Source organism: Eucyclogobius newberryi, unplaced genomic scaffold (assembly GCF_026437365.1).
Source record: "Eucyclogobius newberryi isolate DKJ021-1_F unplaced genomic scaffold, fEucNew1.0.hap1 SCAF_8, whole genome shotgun sequence".
In the NCBI taxonomy this organism is placed as follows: domain Eukaryota; kingdom Metazoa; phylum Chordata; class Actinopteri; order Gobiiformes; family Gobiidae; genus Eucyclogobius; species Eucyclogobius newberryi.
In genome coordinates, this window is record NW_027316500.1 from 20,720,183 (window position 1) to 20,737,700 (window position 17,518).

The 17,518-nt window shown below is 39.5% G+C and overlaps 1 protein-coding gene across 1 annotated transcript in view; it reads left to right on the forward strand.

Annotated features, from left to right (window-relative positions):
* The window catches only part of grid1a (glutamate receptor, ionotropic, delta 1a), a 380,312-nt gene that overhangs the window by 310,495 nt on the left and 52,299 nt on the right, over positions 1-17,518 (forward strand). The window contains exon 6 of the mRNA XM_072436609.1: positions 15,274-15,447. Within this exon, the coding sequence (XP_072292710.1) occupies positions 15,274-15,447 (174 nt within the window). The remainder of the gene's footprint in view (positions 1-15,273; positions 15,448-17,518) is intronic.

Sequence of the window (17,518 nt, forward strand, 5' to 3'; positions counted from 1 at the left end):
CTGGTCACCTGGGTAAACTGGATTCCTATTAGATATTGGATAATTTCTTTGAAGTATTAACTGTTGCTTTTCCCAGTCTGACATTGACCTAAAGTGTCTGTAACAGCACAAAATGTAGGTGCACTTACAGAATACAGAAGAGCGCACTCTGCCAGGGTTTTACCTCACTGCTGCAATTTCATTGATTTAGAGATAAGAGGACAGTGGCACTCTGAGGATGGGCTGACACACTTAAGGTAAAAGGTGTCGAGGTGATTTACACAGGACATTAGTAAACACAGCTGAGAACACACAATGTCAGCCTGCTCTTCTCAGTCTCATATCAGGCATTATCATGGCAGCTATTGATTGGTAGTCAGTGCATTATGATTTATGGGAGGGAGCTCTGTAAATGCATTGAGACAATTATTAGCATGGCCCAGGAATATTATAACTACTTTTAAAAAAATGTATGAAACTGAAACCCATCTCATTATGGAATATGTTACAATATTGTGCTATATATTGTATGCACTCAAGTGAAAATAATGATTTTACTATTGTAAAGTCATACTGAGCATAGAGCTGTTTAGATATTCATTCTGGGGTAACAGTCTGTCCATGTTAACACACAAATGCAATAACGTTTGTGAATTTTCAAACAAAAAGGTGAAATGTCATAATTTTGGTCTGGAATATGTAGCTACTTATCTTGATATGTAGATGGTGATTCTGACTTAAAGAGGACATACAAGTTGATTAAACTGCTCAAGTGATTCTAGCCTGGTCCTTGAAACTCCAATAGTTTATATTAATAAGGATATAAATCAAAGTACCACAGTATAAAGGGTCAGACACGCTCTGAACACTGACACCTAAAAGGCAGGACAACAGACATTTGATTGCATGTAAAAGTATTTGCAAGTATTTTTATTTTATAATTGATATATACCAGATGGCAAAATAAAACTCATTGTAATTATCAGATCATTTATCCTTTTTTTAATGTATTCTAATCAGAGCTTGTGAAACCATGCCTCCTAATCGGTCATGACTATTACATTGAAACTCAAATAGCTTTCATCCAATTAGCCCCAACTTCTACCAAGACATTAGCCTTAATTGCATCCGATGCCAGTAAAGTATGAACTAATGACATGTTAATATCTGTGGAGCTCCCTTAATAGCTGATGTGTTGCAATTCACTGTCGAGTTGTGTCTCCACATCATCCATTTACCAGGCTTCTATGTGTATCTCTGTTTTTTGTGTTTCAATGACCCTTTAGCTGCAGTGCTTGTTTTGAATATAACCTATTACATGTATTGGAATCGTTCCTAGTTGGCCTCAAAAAGACTTTCTCAACCAATCAAATTCTATCAGACAATAACCTTGAGCACAACTTTAAAAGGCTAATGGGAAAATTCTGTTACATTCATGCCTGGAACGGATGCCGGCCTTCGGTGAAGGAAAAATACATAATAAATCAATTTATTTAAAAATCATTTATTTAAAAATCATTGAGATAAAAAGGGAAAGCTACATCAACATGTTATATTTACTTCACTGATTTGAGTCGACAGGTTTAGACTTTTTAGCCAGTCCTTGATCCAATTCTAAACTACCTCATTATTAAGTGCAATTTGTTTTCTCTTTCTCCTGTCCTGTTTTGCTTAATGAAGAAAAATGATGTTTAAAGCAGTCAAATTGATCTCTAAAAAAGATATATACACTCCAAGTTAACGCTTATAAAACCAGGTAGGAGATCAACAATATAAATCAAAGTTATTTTAACCTATATGAAGGCTTTGGTGCATCATGTCTGCAGTCGAGATCTTTCTGAATCCATTTTATTACATATTGTACCTCTGTAAATCCAGTTCATTCCGTCCAGCTACAATTTTTATGCCAAACCTTTGTATTGGTATTGGAAGCTTTGGTCTTTGAGAAGCAAAAGTCCCCATACAGAGGCGGTCGGATCAAGCTGACATGTGACATTCATTTTTACCTGCTTATGTTGGGACTAGCTTGGGTCAGCGCTCCGGTCAGCACCCCGGTCAGCGCCCCGCGATACAAACGCCAGGTCAGTCCGGGTCTCTCTCTCTCCTTGTTGCTATGTTGTGTGATAAGAACACAAGATGGAGCCGACTGATTCCCGTGCTCATGCAATAAAGATCATACAAGACTTAGAAACAAATGGTGGAGATACAAAAGGAAATGTGGCTTTCAGTGTTATTTCATGAAAGGGGCGTTTGCCGCCCGTTGCTTGGCTAATCCGCTATGTGGTTAGTAATGAGTCTAATCGCTTAGTATACAATACATACGAGTCAGGGTCCACCACAATACTCAGAGCTTGATTTACTACAATGATGTTTTGATTCTGTAAAAATGCATTGGCCTTTCATGTTTACATTGCCATTAATATCAGAATATAAAGTCACCTTTTAACCCAGCAGACTCAACCTGAATGCAGAGCAGGTTCATGAGTGTAGAACTCTGCAATTCATAATGAACGCTTATTGCCATATTGATATTTTGAACACAATGATTACTACTACTAATGATGTATATAGTCTGGTAGGCTAATCTCAAAATAGTGTGTTTCGTCATTGAGAACTTGGATCTACGTAGCTTGGCCACATTTGTGTTTAGTTTATTATATTTATAGATACCTACAGACATATACTTGTAGCCATATCACAGATTCCTTTTTATTTATTTTGTGTTTGTGAATATTCCATTGACAAAAACGAAAACAAAACAGTGCTGCTCCTTTTCACCGCCCACTGGAGCAGGGCAATGCAGCTGTAGTACACAGAAGGTTGTGCACACCAGACACTGTCTGCTGGACTCAGATGGATAGCACATCCACCCTGATTTTCTTGTTGTTTTTCACCCTTTCAGAAGCCGAACAGGGCCGTGTGGGAATATTGATGGATTAGGTGACCATGCCTGCAGTGACATGCCAGTCGGAGAGCACAGTCATTATATGAGTGATGCCTCCTGGAGCTGCCCATCAAAAGCCAAGACTCGAACTTGTTCCCATAATGCACTTTCCTGTAGCGCTTCACTCTAGGTTATTTCTTACAGTTGTTTAAAAAGAGAGAGAGATTTTTACAAGACAAACATATCTGATTATGCCCTCGCCATGTTCCAGTTCCAAAGTGATGTCAAAATATGATGAACTAAGTCTGAAATGATGACCACAGGAAACGTCAGCACGATGGTCATAAATCTAATGGAGCGTAGACTGGCACATCCACCACTGAGCTTATCTTCAAGTTACAGCAGCTAGCACTGAAGCATGTCGCCATACCTCAATAGTTGCCATGTCTGGTGAGTGCTGGCCATGTAAGAACTGGGTTGTTTTCAGCCTTCAGGAATTGTGTTTGGATCCTTGTAACATGGGGACGAGCATTATTATGCTGCAACGTGTGGATGGATGGCACAACAATGGACATGTCCCCCATTGAGCATGTTTGGGATACTCCAGTCCCACCAGATTCTGGTTTTCTGCCCCTCTCAAGGCTGTATATGGTGAAACAAGTTTGAGAATCAATGGTCTAATTTTTCATTTATTTTACTATTAAAACATTATTTCAATATAACATTATGGTATAACATGTTGGTATAAGAGATGATCAAGTTAGTGTCTGTATAATCCAGTTTGGGCCTGTCTGTAAGAACACACTTTGTCCACTAGCAACAGAAACACGACGTTGGTCTGTTAGTGCTAGCTGGCCCACTCATTATGCCACCCACAAACCTGATGTAATCATTCAAGCAGTTGCCCAGAGCTTTATGAAGGAAACTAATAGAATAAACTACACCTTTCAAATCATGAGAGACAATTTTTATTAGAGCAAAAAATATTCTTCAATTTCCTAATACTAATAGTGCAATGGTATTAACATGGATAACATATGAAGTGCGAACATGTTGATTCTTTTGGTGCAGGTTAAAATAATTGGACATTTCCAATGGGAAATGTATGAGCATCATACTAATGTTTGCAGGTACTGCGTCATGCATTCATTTTTATTATTATATTTATTTATTATATTGTATTTGTTTATTTGACATTGCAATCATACCTAGTTACAAAACAAAGCTTGTAGCCAATGTAATGCATACAAAGTTTATAGCTAGTGCTATTTTTCAACTCCTGTCCCTGGTTGGGCATTTCTACACCTCCACAGATATAAAAGGCATTAAAACACGTTTCCATTTGTATAAATACATTTGTGGTAAATGTACACATCTGCACAGCTCATTCTTCCTCACATTTTCCCTCATGCTTTATCACTCATGCACTTTCTTAACACGTACAGGTGGGTTTCAGTTTTGATGTTCTTTCAGCCAGCACTTAAGTCTGGAGGTGAACATTTTTACCTCTTAGATGCACTTTATTTCAGAGGGTAATGAATTTCAGAGTCACTGAAATTTACACTCCAAAAATGGAAATGTAGGGTCTATTGAAATATATCATGTCCCCTTTTTCCATTGTAATATGGATATATGGAATATGGATTAATATAAATATAATATGAAATGAACACATGAATTTCAAATAGATCACCTTCAAATGAAACGTGATCATGACCACTGTAAAAAATAAATATACTAAGTAGTATTTTGATAATTGTAAAAGACAGTTTTATAACAAAGACAAAACATTATTAAATCAAAATGTCAAAAAAGGATAAACAATTTCTGAATTTCATCAATAATACATTTTATATGTAAATATTGTCGTTCTACAGAAGCCTTTAGTCACCATATTTCACTCTTTGTGTAGTTATCAATGCATTTTAAAACTCTCAGTGTACAACCAGAATAATCATTTGACTAGTCGACTTATCAAAACAAAAATCACTGACTAGTCGACTAATAAATAATATTTGTTTCAGGCCTAGTCTGTTTTTCTATTTTTACTCATGTGTAAACAAATAGAGACTGTCACTTGGACAACAAAAGTGAACATTTGTGAGCATGTAAAAAGATAGTATTGTTAAAGGCAGAGAACATAACTTTCTGGAGGCAGACTTGCAAACTTGGATGGATAGCCATACTGTGGAATATTATTGCCAAACAAACAACATTTCCATGAAAACAGGCCATGTACAAGTCAGGTTTGTGGAGATGCAAGCCTGCTCACAGTTAGGGCACCGTGTTTTATACATTTTAGTGCAACCAAACCATTAGAATGTGTGTGTACTTCAAAGCCTGTATGAAATAACATGCAATTTGTCATTTGTGGTAGATGCAGTCCAGAGTACAAAAACTGTAATATTGTAACAAATAATATTCATCTGCTCCATTACAGCTTGGACATTGGTAATAGTTTGTTATGTTTTTTTGTTATCTGACTGTGATGGCCTGGCTTATTATATCATACCATGAACTACGTGTCCTATATTTTGTTCATTGTCCCCGAGTCAAAGGCTGTCATCAATTACAACACTGTGAATGAATAGGACATGGTGTATGATGCAACACTCTTTGAATAATATACAGTGTAGTGTTATTGTCTGACTAACACTGCCAACCGCCTTTCACAATATTACAAATCACTGTGCTATTCACTATCAATGTATTGAGGGGATTGTAGGGACAGCAGGACATCATATTCTGTTTTGTCTCTCTATGCCTGCACTTTTTCTATTTTAATGAATGCCCTTTTCAATTGTGGGCTGGCTGCACATAAAAGCAACGGATTCATGGAACATACTGTACACAAAGCTTTGTTCGTCCCGGCTCGTAGCAAGCACCAGTGGACATGAAATGGGCATACACTTCTAATTGAATGCATATTGTATTTCTGTGAATGATTAATAAGTGACTAAGCTGCAACAAAGAGGATCATTTGACAGTTGAGCTTGATTTGTGTGATGCATTTTGGAGTCCAGCCCTAGTTGGTGTTACAATTTGGATCTGTCTGTTACTTTTATGTTGCTACTAGAGTCAGTTATGCACTGACATTCTTTGGTTAGAAAAATGCTCCTGAACATTCCAACTGAGTAGTTGAACCATGAACAGCACAACTATTGCAATAACATGTTGCTTTTTTTGGCCTAATTTTTGTCCATAGCGCAATTGTTTTTCTCAAATTAACTTCTCTAAATGTTAACTGAAAGTTGTTTCTCCGAAGTTGCTCCGTCTGTGTCTTTCCATAAGAAAAGTCACCACAAAAAAAGGGTCAGATGCTAATATTTGGTAGGACCGCCTTTAGGTTTAATAATAGTAATAGTTATTTGTGGATTTTTTCTAAAACTGAGTCCAGATGACTACAACTGAACTTTTTTCTACAATTTGTGGATACCGTTACACACATCTGCAGCATTTAGTCCATATGCATACATTAGCAGCATGGTACGGGTGATATGAGTGCATTCTGATTGTATTCACACAGAGTTCAGCTCTTCAGTCACATTAGTGTGGACTCAGGCTTCTGGGCTGTCAGAGCTCACAACAGCTTCACTTTGTCATGTTAATGCTTTATTACACTACAGTGATAGACCTGACAAGTGTTTTTATATGTAGCTCCTGCTTTGTCCAGGTTTGCACTGGTTTTAATGTTTTCCTGTTTCCTGAAGTGTTTGCTTGTTGTTAGCTCCACATTTGCTTTTAGCACAGCTTTAACATCCTCAACAAAGTGTTCTCTTCCATGTTCAAAGCTGCTCCAGCAGCATGGCAGCACTGAGCAGTCCAAGGGAGGGGAGGCTGCTGTAAAGCATTGTAGGGTTCATAGTCATAGCGATAAAATGCTATATATCCATCACAAATTAAAACATATACATTAGAAATGTTTTGTAGATTAAAATGTCTGGGGGGCCCATGAGCCGTATCTTTAACACTCCTGCCTTAGGTGTTTTCTCTGCTGGATACCAACGATTTGACCCTTCTCAAACACATATTTCCATGACCACAAGATTTGTTTTTCCACATGTCAGTTGGGTTTAAATAACGTGTTGATCATCACCCATGCAGCAATTATCCAGTAACGCTTGTACCTTCTGTATTTGCTTAGTTTAAGCTGAGTGGAAGCTTTTATTTTGGACAGGCAGTGTATTTCTTATTAGACTGTAGCAGATGTTTCACATTTCAATTTAGTTTTTAGCTCCTGCAGGAGAAAAGTTTACTCACCTTTGACACATGTCCTCTCCAAAACCTCTGTTCTGGCTGCATTTCAATATTCAAGCAACAGGCAAAATGAAAGTAATAACTCTTTGGAAAATTATATAATATCTCAAATATAGAGTTGAAACATGTTTTTTTTGGTTCGTTAAAAGCATCGGGGAATGTGACGTGCAAAAGTAGCTCACAAACTTTTCAACCTAAGCACCACCTGAGAAAATCCACCAGTTCAATCCATCCTCCCTACTGACCACCAGAGGCGCGAGCACTGAATGAATCCTTCACGCAGGCATAGTTCTATTATCAATTCCAACAACGTCACACTTGTGGCACTCGGATGGTCTATCAGAGGCTATATAGCTGACCGGAATCTGCTTACTCATTTATTTATTTGTTCTCGCCTATGAGTTCCTATGTGTTGATGCTTTGCTTTCAATTTGGTGTCTTTATTTTTCCCAAGGAGCAATTAAAGTAGTTAATTACTAAAGTTACTTTCTTGACAGTTAATACAGTGCTCTGACATGAGTATAGCCTTATTGTTGAGCATTATTTGATAGATATGTGCTTGTATTGGTGCAGACTGTCTTCCACCCCCAACTTTATATTGTTCAGTGCATTACTGCAAGCCTCTGGTGTAAATTGCACATTCTCTCCCAGCTTTGGCACCTGTATTTTCCATTGTGTTGTTGCTAAATGTGTTAGAATCTGCCTTGCTCTGGTAAAGAGCATGTGTTCCCCTTTTTTCCACCTTTGGCTTTGTTTTGTACAGTGGTGTTGCTAACTGTGTTAGCATGTGCCTCTGTCTGTTGATGTGTGCGTTGCGCTCCCTCTCCCAGTTTTTTCTCTTTCTTTTCTTTTACTCCAAAGATGCTGATTGAGTTAGGATTAGGGTATCTCTGTCCCTTCTCCCATTGTTGGCGTTTCCCTGTCTGGTGATGTGTGCATTATGCTTCCTCTCCGAGTTTTATATTTTACTCTGGAACATGCTTAGCATTTGCCTTTGTCTGATGAAGGCCGCGTGTGTGCCCCTTCACTCGTTTTTGGACATTTATTTTCTACGATGATGTTGCTAACTGTATATGCAGCCTCCTCCCCCAGTTTTGGTACATATACAGTATTTCCCATTGCAACCTAGTGTTGGCATTTTCCTCTGGTGATGGATGAATGTGCACCTTCTCCCAGTGTGGGACTTTACAGTCTTATACAGTTTATTTTGTGTGTATTTCTCCCCTCTTGGTGGGAGTACACCTGCTCCATGCAGGTTGTGAGAGACATTTGATTTTCCTCCTCTGGGTTGGGTTTTAGTTCCCCTCTTTCCATATCATTGGGGCTGCTGGCTCCAGCTGATGTAAATTGTAATTGTCATGTACCTTTACTGATTATGACTTGACATCCGTAGATGGACAATGTGTCAATTGTTCATCTCTGCTGGTCCATGTGGCAGATGCCCTCTTCTCCTGCTCAATTTGCTGGAGGTGACACTGTCTTCTTGACTCTCCAAGATGTCTACATTCTTCAGGGTTTCAGGTTTTCAGGGTCTGCTGGTTAAAATACATGCACACTCTTGCTTCCCAGCTTATGATTAATGGCAAGACTGAAGTTGTGTCCATTTTAACATGGCTATAAGTGACAGCAGCTTTTTTGTTCTCCCATCTCCCTGTTTTTTGGTTGTTTTTTTAGCTACAAACACTGGAATACCAGGGGTGCACGGGTGGAAGAGACCAGACCAACATCACATGATCTTTCAGAAGTCTTTGTTTACAATTACAGAGGTCAAACGTTTCCTGTTGTTCTTGACTAGGTTTGAACACGCTGCAGCAGGGATTTTGGCCCACTCTCCCGCACAGATCCTCTCTAGATCTGTCAGGTTTCAGGGCTGTCGCTGCAAGAGTTTCAGCTCCATCCAAAGATTTTCGATTGTATTTAGGTCTGGAGACTGGCGAGGCCACTCCAGAACCTTGATATGTTTGTTATGGAGCCACTCCTTGGTTATCCTGTCTGTGTGCTTTTGGTCATTGTCATGTTGGAAAACCCAGCAACGACCCATCTTCAGTGCTCTGACTGAGGAAAGGAGATTGTTGCCCAAAATCTTGCAATACATGACCTCATTCATTCACTCCTTTATACACTGCAGTCGTCCTGTCCCCTGTGCAGAAAAGCACCCCCAAAGCATGATGTTTCCCCCCATGCTTCACATTAGGGATGGTGTTCTTGGGGTGGTACTCTTCCTTCTTCTTCGTCAAAACACGGCAAGTGGACTTTATACCAAGAAGTTTTATTTTGGTCTCATCTGACCACATGACTTTCTCCCATGACTCCTCTGAATCATCCAGATAGTTATTAGCAAACTTCAGATGGGCCTGGACATGTGCTAACTTAAGCATGGGAACCTTCTATGCGTTGCATGTTTTAAATGACAGCGTAATTGTAATAACGTAGCGTGTTGTACAGAAAGACTCGGACCCAAGTAGATAGTTAAAGGTGTTTACTGATCGATCGGGATGCTCTGCTTCGTGTTGAGGCTTTGCAGTGGTTACAGACAGATAGAACAAAGCAGATATACGTCCATGCATATTAGAGCGAAATGGGCGTACATAAGGAGTTACAAAGGGAAGACTATGCGTTTACCAGATGTATGTAAGGATAAACAAAAGATTTAGCTACAAAGAGGTCCCCTGAGATAGAGTTTAGGCGTAGCTCAATTTAATGTCAACATGTTTGGTACTAATGCCAGTTTTACGTCGCGATTTACCACCTTAGCCAGATGGGGCTGGTAAGGCGAGGGAGAAGAAATAACACCTTACTGGAGCCAGGACTGTGGCCTCCGACCCTACCCATACGGGGAAGATACGGGAGGAAGTTTAGGATAACATTCTGTCCACGCCAGGTATGATCGTGTTGTGCCTATGATGCTGGTCAGATGAGGCTGTTAAGTTATGCACTTACAAAAAACATCCTTTCAGTAATGTATAAGGAACCTTTGAAACTGTGGTCCCAGCTCTCTTCAGGTCATTGACCAGCTTCTCCCGTGTAGTTCTGGGCTGATCCCTCACCTTTCTTATCATCACTGATACCCCACGAGGTGAGATCTTGCATGGAGCCTCACTCCAAGGGAGAATGACAATCTTCTTTATCCTCTTCCATTTTCTAACAATTGCTCCAACAGTTGATATATTCACCAAGCTGCTTGCCGATTGCCCCGTAGCCCTTTCCAGCCTTCGGGAGGTCTACAAATGTGTCTCCGGTGTCTTTTGACAGCTCTTTGGTCTTGCCCATGTTAGTAGTATGAGTTTGGCTGATTGTGGGGTGGACAGGTGTCTTTATGCAGCTGACGAACAAACGGGGTAATTTAGATTAAAAAGGGGAGTAGAGGTGGACTTTTTAAAGGCAGACTAACAGGTCTTTGAGAGCCAGAATTTCCGTTGATAGGCAGGTGTTAAAATGCTTATTTACAGAAGTAACATACAAATCAGTGGAAAAGCTCCTATGATTGAATTTTTGAGTGGGAGAACTTGCAAAATCGCAGGGTGTTCAAATACTTCCTTCCTTTCCTAACTGTACTTAACTGTGTATGAGCTGAATAAGTTCAAGTTCTTGCAAAACACACACATTAGAATTGCAGCGTACGCATACCACAGAACAAGCTTACTACAGATCTATCTAGATATATATTGAGGTTTTGTCATCCTCGTCCTTTGGGTGGGTGTCGCTGGGGGTCACCTGCTTTAGTGGCACAACTCTCCAACGTAAACCCTGGGTGGCACTAGCTCTTATTAGCTTGGACGTGAGGGGGCAGCTCTCTGAACCGTTCAGCATAATTCCTCTGATTAATCTGGCATGCTGCTCCATGAATATGCATAGGTTTCCAGATGACTGACTGTCAGGAGTCACTAAAACAGTCTTCTTCTCTACGGAGAATAGAGGAGAAAAGCAGTTGAGCTAGAACCACCCGCAGAGAGAGAAGTGCACGGCGGATATACCTCAGAAATTGCATTATTCTACCAATTCTCTCGCTTTCTCATAAAATATTATGCAGGCATTATACAGAGCAAAGAGCATTTGGACAAACAGAGCGAAGAAAATTTTCACGGATAAAAGTGTCCATTACCTTTGGAGAAACTAAAAGGTGACTTGAATTAAAAAAAACATTGTTTGCGTTCACCCACAACTGAATAGAGGACTCAAGCTGCATTGTTTTTGTCTCTTGGGTTGTTGATATTTCCATTACCATTCATAAAATATAGTCCATTTAACTGTTGATAATGTCTTAGTAGACACGTTTTTGGGGGATGATGAAGATTTAGCAGAAAGAAAAAAATATGGAGAGAGTAAGATGGCCTTTTGGAAATGAATGGAGGGTTTCATCTTCTTTTTGTTTTACATACAATGACACATTTGAATAATCACAATAAGCAAATTACAAAGACTGAACTTATGTAAATAATTTGCAATCAACAAAATATCGCCTTATTCTTGGGGGGGAAACCTGCCTACCTATGTAGTTTGGACCTCAACAACATGTTCTGAAATGCAAAGGATTCTTGTATAGATTTCTCTCAAATGTTCATGCTCCTATATGTTTAAAACCCTTTATGACCTGCCATAGAATAGGTCTGCCTAAGCATTCGTTTACATTTTTGCATGGTGTAGGGTCATTTTTAGGGCTACCAAGTAAATGTTCACACTGATACAACCCTTACACAATACCCTTTAATACAAATAGATATTTAATATTACAAATAACTAAAATACCCAATCACAATAAAGTGCATATTTACATTACATATTTGTATATGTTTTATAACATTCAGCCCCTCGCTGTGAATAAAAACAGGTCACCAACAGATTTCCTTCCAAATATGGGACTTTGTGGTCCTCCATTGTGAGGTACATACGTTTTCTCATTCCTTGTTCATCAAAACAAAATTACCCTTTTTCCCCATTTAATTTTGGCGTATTTAGGAGACTGGCTGTCCAGGTAATTAATACATTTATATACTTTAGATAATATTTCCCTTGAAAGTTTATAGATTGATATGCCTTCATAAATCTTTCAGTCAAAAGATTATAATAATTGTTGTGTTGATTTATTTCTTGATTACTTCATACTTGTAGATACCGATAAAAGTTTTGTTTCTCCAAGCCAGAGGATTCCTTCAACATGTCAAAGTTTTTCATTTGATTTTCTTTTACCATCTGACAAAGAAGTTGTATTCCTTTTATTATCTAAATATTAAATCTCAGGTCATTGTTATTTGGCTTAAAACGTTGGTCATAAGCCAACCAGTTCAACAACATCTTTGTTTAATTTATATGTTTAAATTAGCTTTTTCCATGTCGTAAGCACCGGTCTTACCCAGGGATCCTCTATTTCCTCAGACAAGGTAGACAGACCATTTTGATAGTTGTAGGGAATACAAGTTTTTTTGTTTGTTTTTTACCATGCCATATCAATCTAGAGAGATGGTTCAATTGGGATGGAAATTGGCAGAGTCTGGAATAGCCAGAGAGATCTGGGCAAAACACTAATTGTAATAGTTTCAATCCTTTGGTCTAGACTAAAATATGGAATTAGTTTCCACTTTTCAAGGTCTTTCTTTATAGAGGAAAAAGAGGGATTTGTGAAGCATACAGAATGTGTTTTTTCAAGCCAGATACAAGTTATGTGAAGTTGCTACCTGTTATACTTTTTGAGATTCAATATTTTTTATGTATTTTATATAAAAATAATAATCAATAAACAATAAACTTAAGTCATTGGTCAACATTTTAGATCAACACAGCTTTTTTTTGTGAGAAAAGCAGGCAACCGAAAACAGCTCAACGTGAGGTCATGGATGTTTAAAGATAATTGTCTTTCATTTACAAAACTAATTATTACTCTATTTGTTGTGCTTTCTTTTTTTGCAAGTTGCAGAAGTGGGAGTGCGATGTGCACTTTGAACTTTGAAACTGACTATTAAAACATATATTGCAAGTCCAATCTCTTCGGTTGTCAGAAAAATTAGATATTTTGCCAAAATCGTTCAGCCCTTGTACCATAGTTTGAGAAACACTTATGTAACCAATACTTGGAGAGAATGACAGCGACATAAAAGGATGGTGAGCCAACATTGAATTGGATGTTGAGTTAGATTACAGGGGAAAATCAGGCTGCCGGAAATTAGCTCAGTGGGAGTACAGGGACCCACAACTGATGAGGTCGACGGGGAAGCGCTCAGACCCCATGTTTGATTAGGAAACATATAAAGAGCACAGATCGAGACCTGTGTGGTTGGGTCACATATTATGTTACCTAAGAGACTCACTGTCTGCTACAGCAACCACCAGGGCCCTGCTTTATAGACAGGCGGGCAGCTCGGACTCTCATGAATATTGATTTGGGTCTTCATAAGGATAAATCTCCCCTGACCACAGCATGCGCACACCTGTCCCACATGGAGGGGAGAGGGCGATGGGTCAGTCGTCCTCCCACCACCGGGGGGCCCCGCACTGAAATTTAATAGAGTTGAAGGGCTGTGTGAGTAATGACAAACTAATAGAAAATGTGAAAAGGATTGACCATTGATGCACATGGAGCATATGGGAAAATTGGAATGTGCTTAGAATGTTGAATCAGTTGTTTTTTATGTATAATGTAAGCCTGATTGTACAAGCACAAGAAAAGGGGTTTGGATTACTGAACGATAGCTGAATAGATTTTTTTTAAGTAAAAAAAAAGAATTGTTTGCAGCTGTCAAACATATTCCTCACTTTCTCATGTACTTTAAGGCTCCTAATTATTCAACACAATTAGTTTACCACTGTAAAGCTAACTCACTATCATGCGAACAATGCAGTTCCTGGTGTTAAGAGAATAAAACACTCTGTCCCAAAGAGCAGCTTTAATAACATAATATTTGTACTGAGACAAAACAATTTTTACGCAACTACATGGGGAAAAAAACGGGAACAGCCGCCCACTTTCCTTTTTTTTTCCACGCGATTGCCACTGCCGTTGTAATTGCACTTCCAGTCCAGGAATTCTGTTGGTTTAAATGGAGATCGAGGGAGAAATCTTGCCGCTAAAGTATGCTATAAAATAGATTGATTTGGTTAAAATATCCAATGTTCATCTGAACAACAAGTGAACAATACACGGATTCCCTGGGCGGCCCAAAAACAGCTTTTCAGTCTGTGTAGAACTTATTTTCTCTTGAGGTCGGCAGCCCTGTGTGAATAATACAACTGGAAGTAGGATTACATCGTGTGGCACGGCCCAGATGGCCGTAGAAGTAGATAGTTTTAATGTTTATGAGACACTGGATGTGTTTTCTGCCTCCTCTGAACCCTGACTGTGACACTTGAGTATATGTTTGTTCTCTCACACATAATGTCTGCTAGAAATATCACTCTGACATTTCATATGCCAACATTTTATTGAAGCGACCAGATGGGCTGAGCTGAACTGTCTACTGCACTGTTAAAATCACGCACAAGGCCATGTCAGATTCTATTCATGCTTTTCACTAGTCCTCCTGTCTCCTGCCACTCACACTCAGAACTACAGCTTAAAAGTACTGCACCAAAATATTTTACATTTACAGTAGTTGTTTGTGGTTGTTCTTAAAATGACAATTAGTTATTGATTGTGGTTCATGCATATTTATGCAGAACACTGCAGCAGACACTCAACTCTCTGAACTTAAGTGGCGGTCACATTTGCACATTGTAGATGGTCGCTCTGAGGGCAGGGCTAATCAGCTCTGAGCAGCAAGTCGAGTTTCACAGATCAGCTCCTTAGATTGAAAATTACCTTCAGTTGGAAGTCAAAATGTCTTTTGACATTTTCCAGATGACTACATAACACTGACTCGTTTCGAAGCTTTATAAAGCGTCTATCATCATTTCTCATTATAAGTCATTTATCATGGCTTGTGGGGCAATTTAAGGAACAATGAGAAACTGAAGAGTATTCTCTTCTAATGTGAGAAATATGTGCTCCTATGAGATTTGACCTAAAACAAACTCTCCCCTCTATCTCTCACACAAATGTAATCTGCAGACCAAAGAATCTATAGCCTCGATCATGTTTCCCTTTCTGCACTACTATCTTCCATCTATTACACTTGAGCTGAGAGAATATGCAGTCAGTAAGCGTACTGTGCTTGTGTCCTCAGGAGGTGAGCGATGCTGACATCATGGAGCTGGTTCACAGCTCTCTGGGTCGGATGACCATCATCCGTCAGATCTTCCCGCTGTGGAGGGACACAAACGTGCGCTGTATGAGGAACAACCACCGTATCTCCTCACTGCTCTGTGACCCGCAGGAGGGCTATCTGCAGTCCCTGGAGGTAAGGACGCACACAAAGATTCTAACACTTTGGAAATGGCATATTGATCATTCTGAAGCTTGTGGGAGGATTTCGTTGCATTGTCACAATATTCGTCGAGTCAGATTGTTGTATTTTTATTAGTGCTGTCAAACAGTTTAAAACTTTTGAAAAAGGATCAATCACAATTGTCTGTATTTAAACACAACATAATTTTATTTTTAACCATTAGGGTATTATTTAATTATTTCACAAATCTTCATAATGTATAGCTAATTGAATTAATTATTGTAAACATTGCATTTCATGTTGGATCTGTGTGGTCACACTCTTATATTTACATGAACTGTTTAGTGACTTTAAAGGCACTTCACTGTCGCTCGCAGGTGTAACTGGCTCCTCTGGTGACAGGTGTAAGTTGCTGGGGTTGAACTTGCATCTTCCTTCTTCTGCTGTGGTTTGGGGAAAGATTTGGGCCATAGTATTACTGGTTTAAGCGCTCAAACGCAGTGCAGAGTTAAGTCTGTGATATCTCGACATCTCCGGGGCATCTATGTTGTTCTCACCACACACTAAACATCTGCCACTGACTGATCTGCGCTCGGCCACGTGAGGACTTGAATATGTGTGACCGACGTGATATCAGCGCTGCTCCTGCACGGCACTCCTGCGATGGAAGCCTCCTAACATAATAATACTAATAAAGTGTTGGATAAAAGTGCAATTAACTGCATTAAGCCATGATTAATGTGACAGCAATCCTTTTTATTGTATAGTTGTTCTCTTTGGAGGCCAACATTCACAGGAAATGGCGAGACATCTCCATTTCGTGGACAAGGCTACATTTGTAGATACTAAAAATCCAGTTATAACACACACACTTGGACTTGACCTTGGTATGGCCCATACAAATCTAGTTGTTTTTCTAGCTTAGTCCTTGGACTTGATCATTACAACTTATTACATCGGTATCTTCCTGCAGGTACTAGAACCAGAACATTTTGCAGACTGTACAACATCACCCTTCTAACCTGCGACTTTTTCGAACTTGCTCAAATCTTTCTGCTCGCCCCGTTCCTGCTGAGTAATCAAAATGTCATCCACATATTCATAATGCTCAGTCTATCCCAGGCAGCCATACAGCGGCTGAGGTCCCATAGCAGCTTGTATGCATACAAAGCCATAGAGGGAGGCAGGAGTGCACAGGCTTATGATGGATGAATTTTAATGTAGTATTTGACTGGTGGCAAGGTTGTGTTCCTTCTCTCCTCTGCATTTTGGGGGCTTTATCCCACCTTTGTAGAGTTTTAGAGTCACTTTGGGAACTGCTCTGAAGGCCATCATTATAGTCGTAAACAGTGTGTGGTTCTGCAGCCGCAGTTTCCAATCTGTGGTGCAAGTGCAACGTGATGCTTCTGGTGGTACAAGGAAGATACTTTTAAGTCGCCTTTATTAAACATTCTTTAGACCAGGTTTAGTGGTATTTTAATCTTTATTTCTCTGGTTTTGTCAAATAAGTGGCAGAGTGGCAAGAACACTCGCCTCACAGCAGGAAGTTTGCAGTTTCAACTCCTGGGCCTTTCTGTTCAGAGTTTGCATCTTCTCCCCATGCCTGGGTGGACTTCCATGTACTCATGTTTCCGGCATTGAAGGATGGGTCAAATGCAGAGGACAAATTGCCCTATGGGGACAAAAAGTGTGTAGTAAGTCCAAAGCCGCTCGGTGGCCGAGTAGGTAGCACATGTGCGCTCCATGTGAATGAACGACAGCCTGAGTCTGAATCCGGTTCTGACAATTTGCTGCATTTTTCCCCCAGTCGTGTCCCCATTTCGAGCTGTGCTGTCTAGTGAAGTCAAACAATCCCTAAAAAACAAAAAGGGAGACCCAGGTTTGTACTCCAAATGCATAGCTTTTTTTGTTTTTCACTGAGAATCGCATATTCTATATTATAAAAGCAAATTTGAAGTGTAGAGCCGCAGACCAGTAATCAACAGTATGGTTAGTCATTCAGATGGATGCATTTAATACAAAGCCTCTTCACCTTTAATAAGACTTGGGGCATTCCTTTTAGGCCTGTGTAATGCAATGTTTG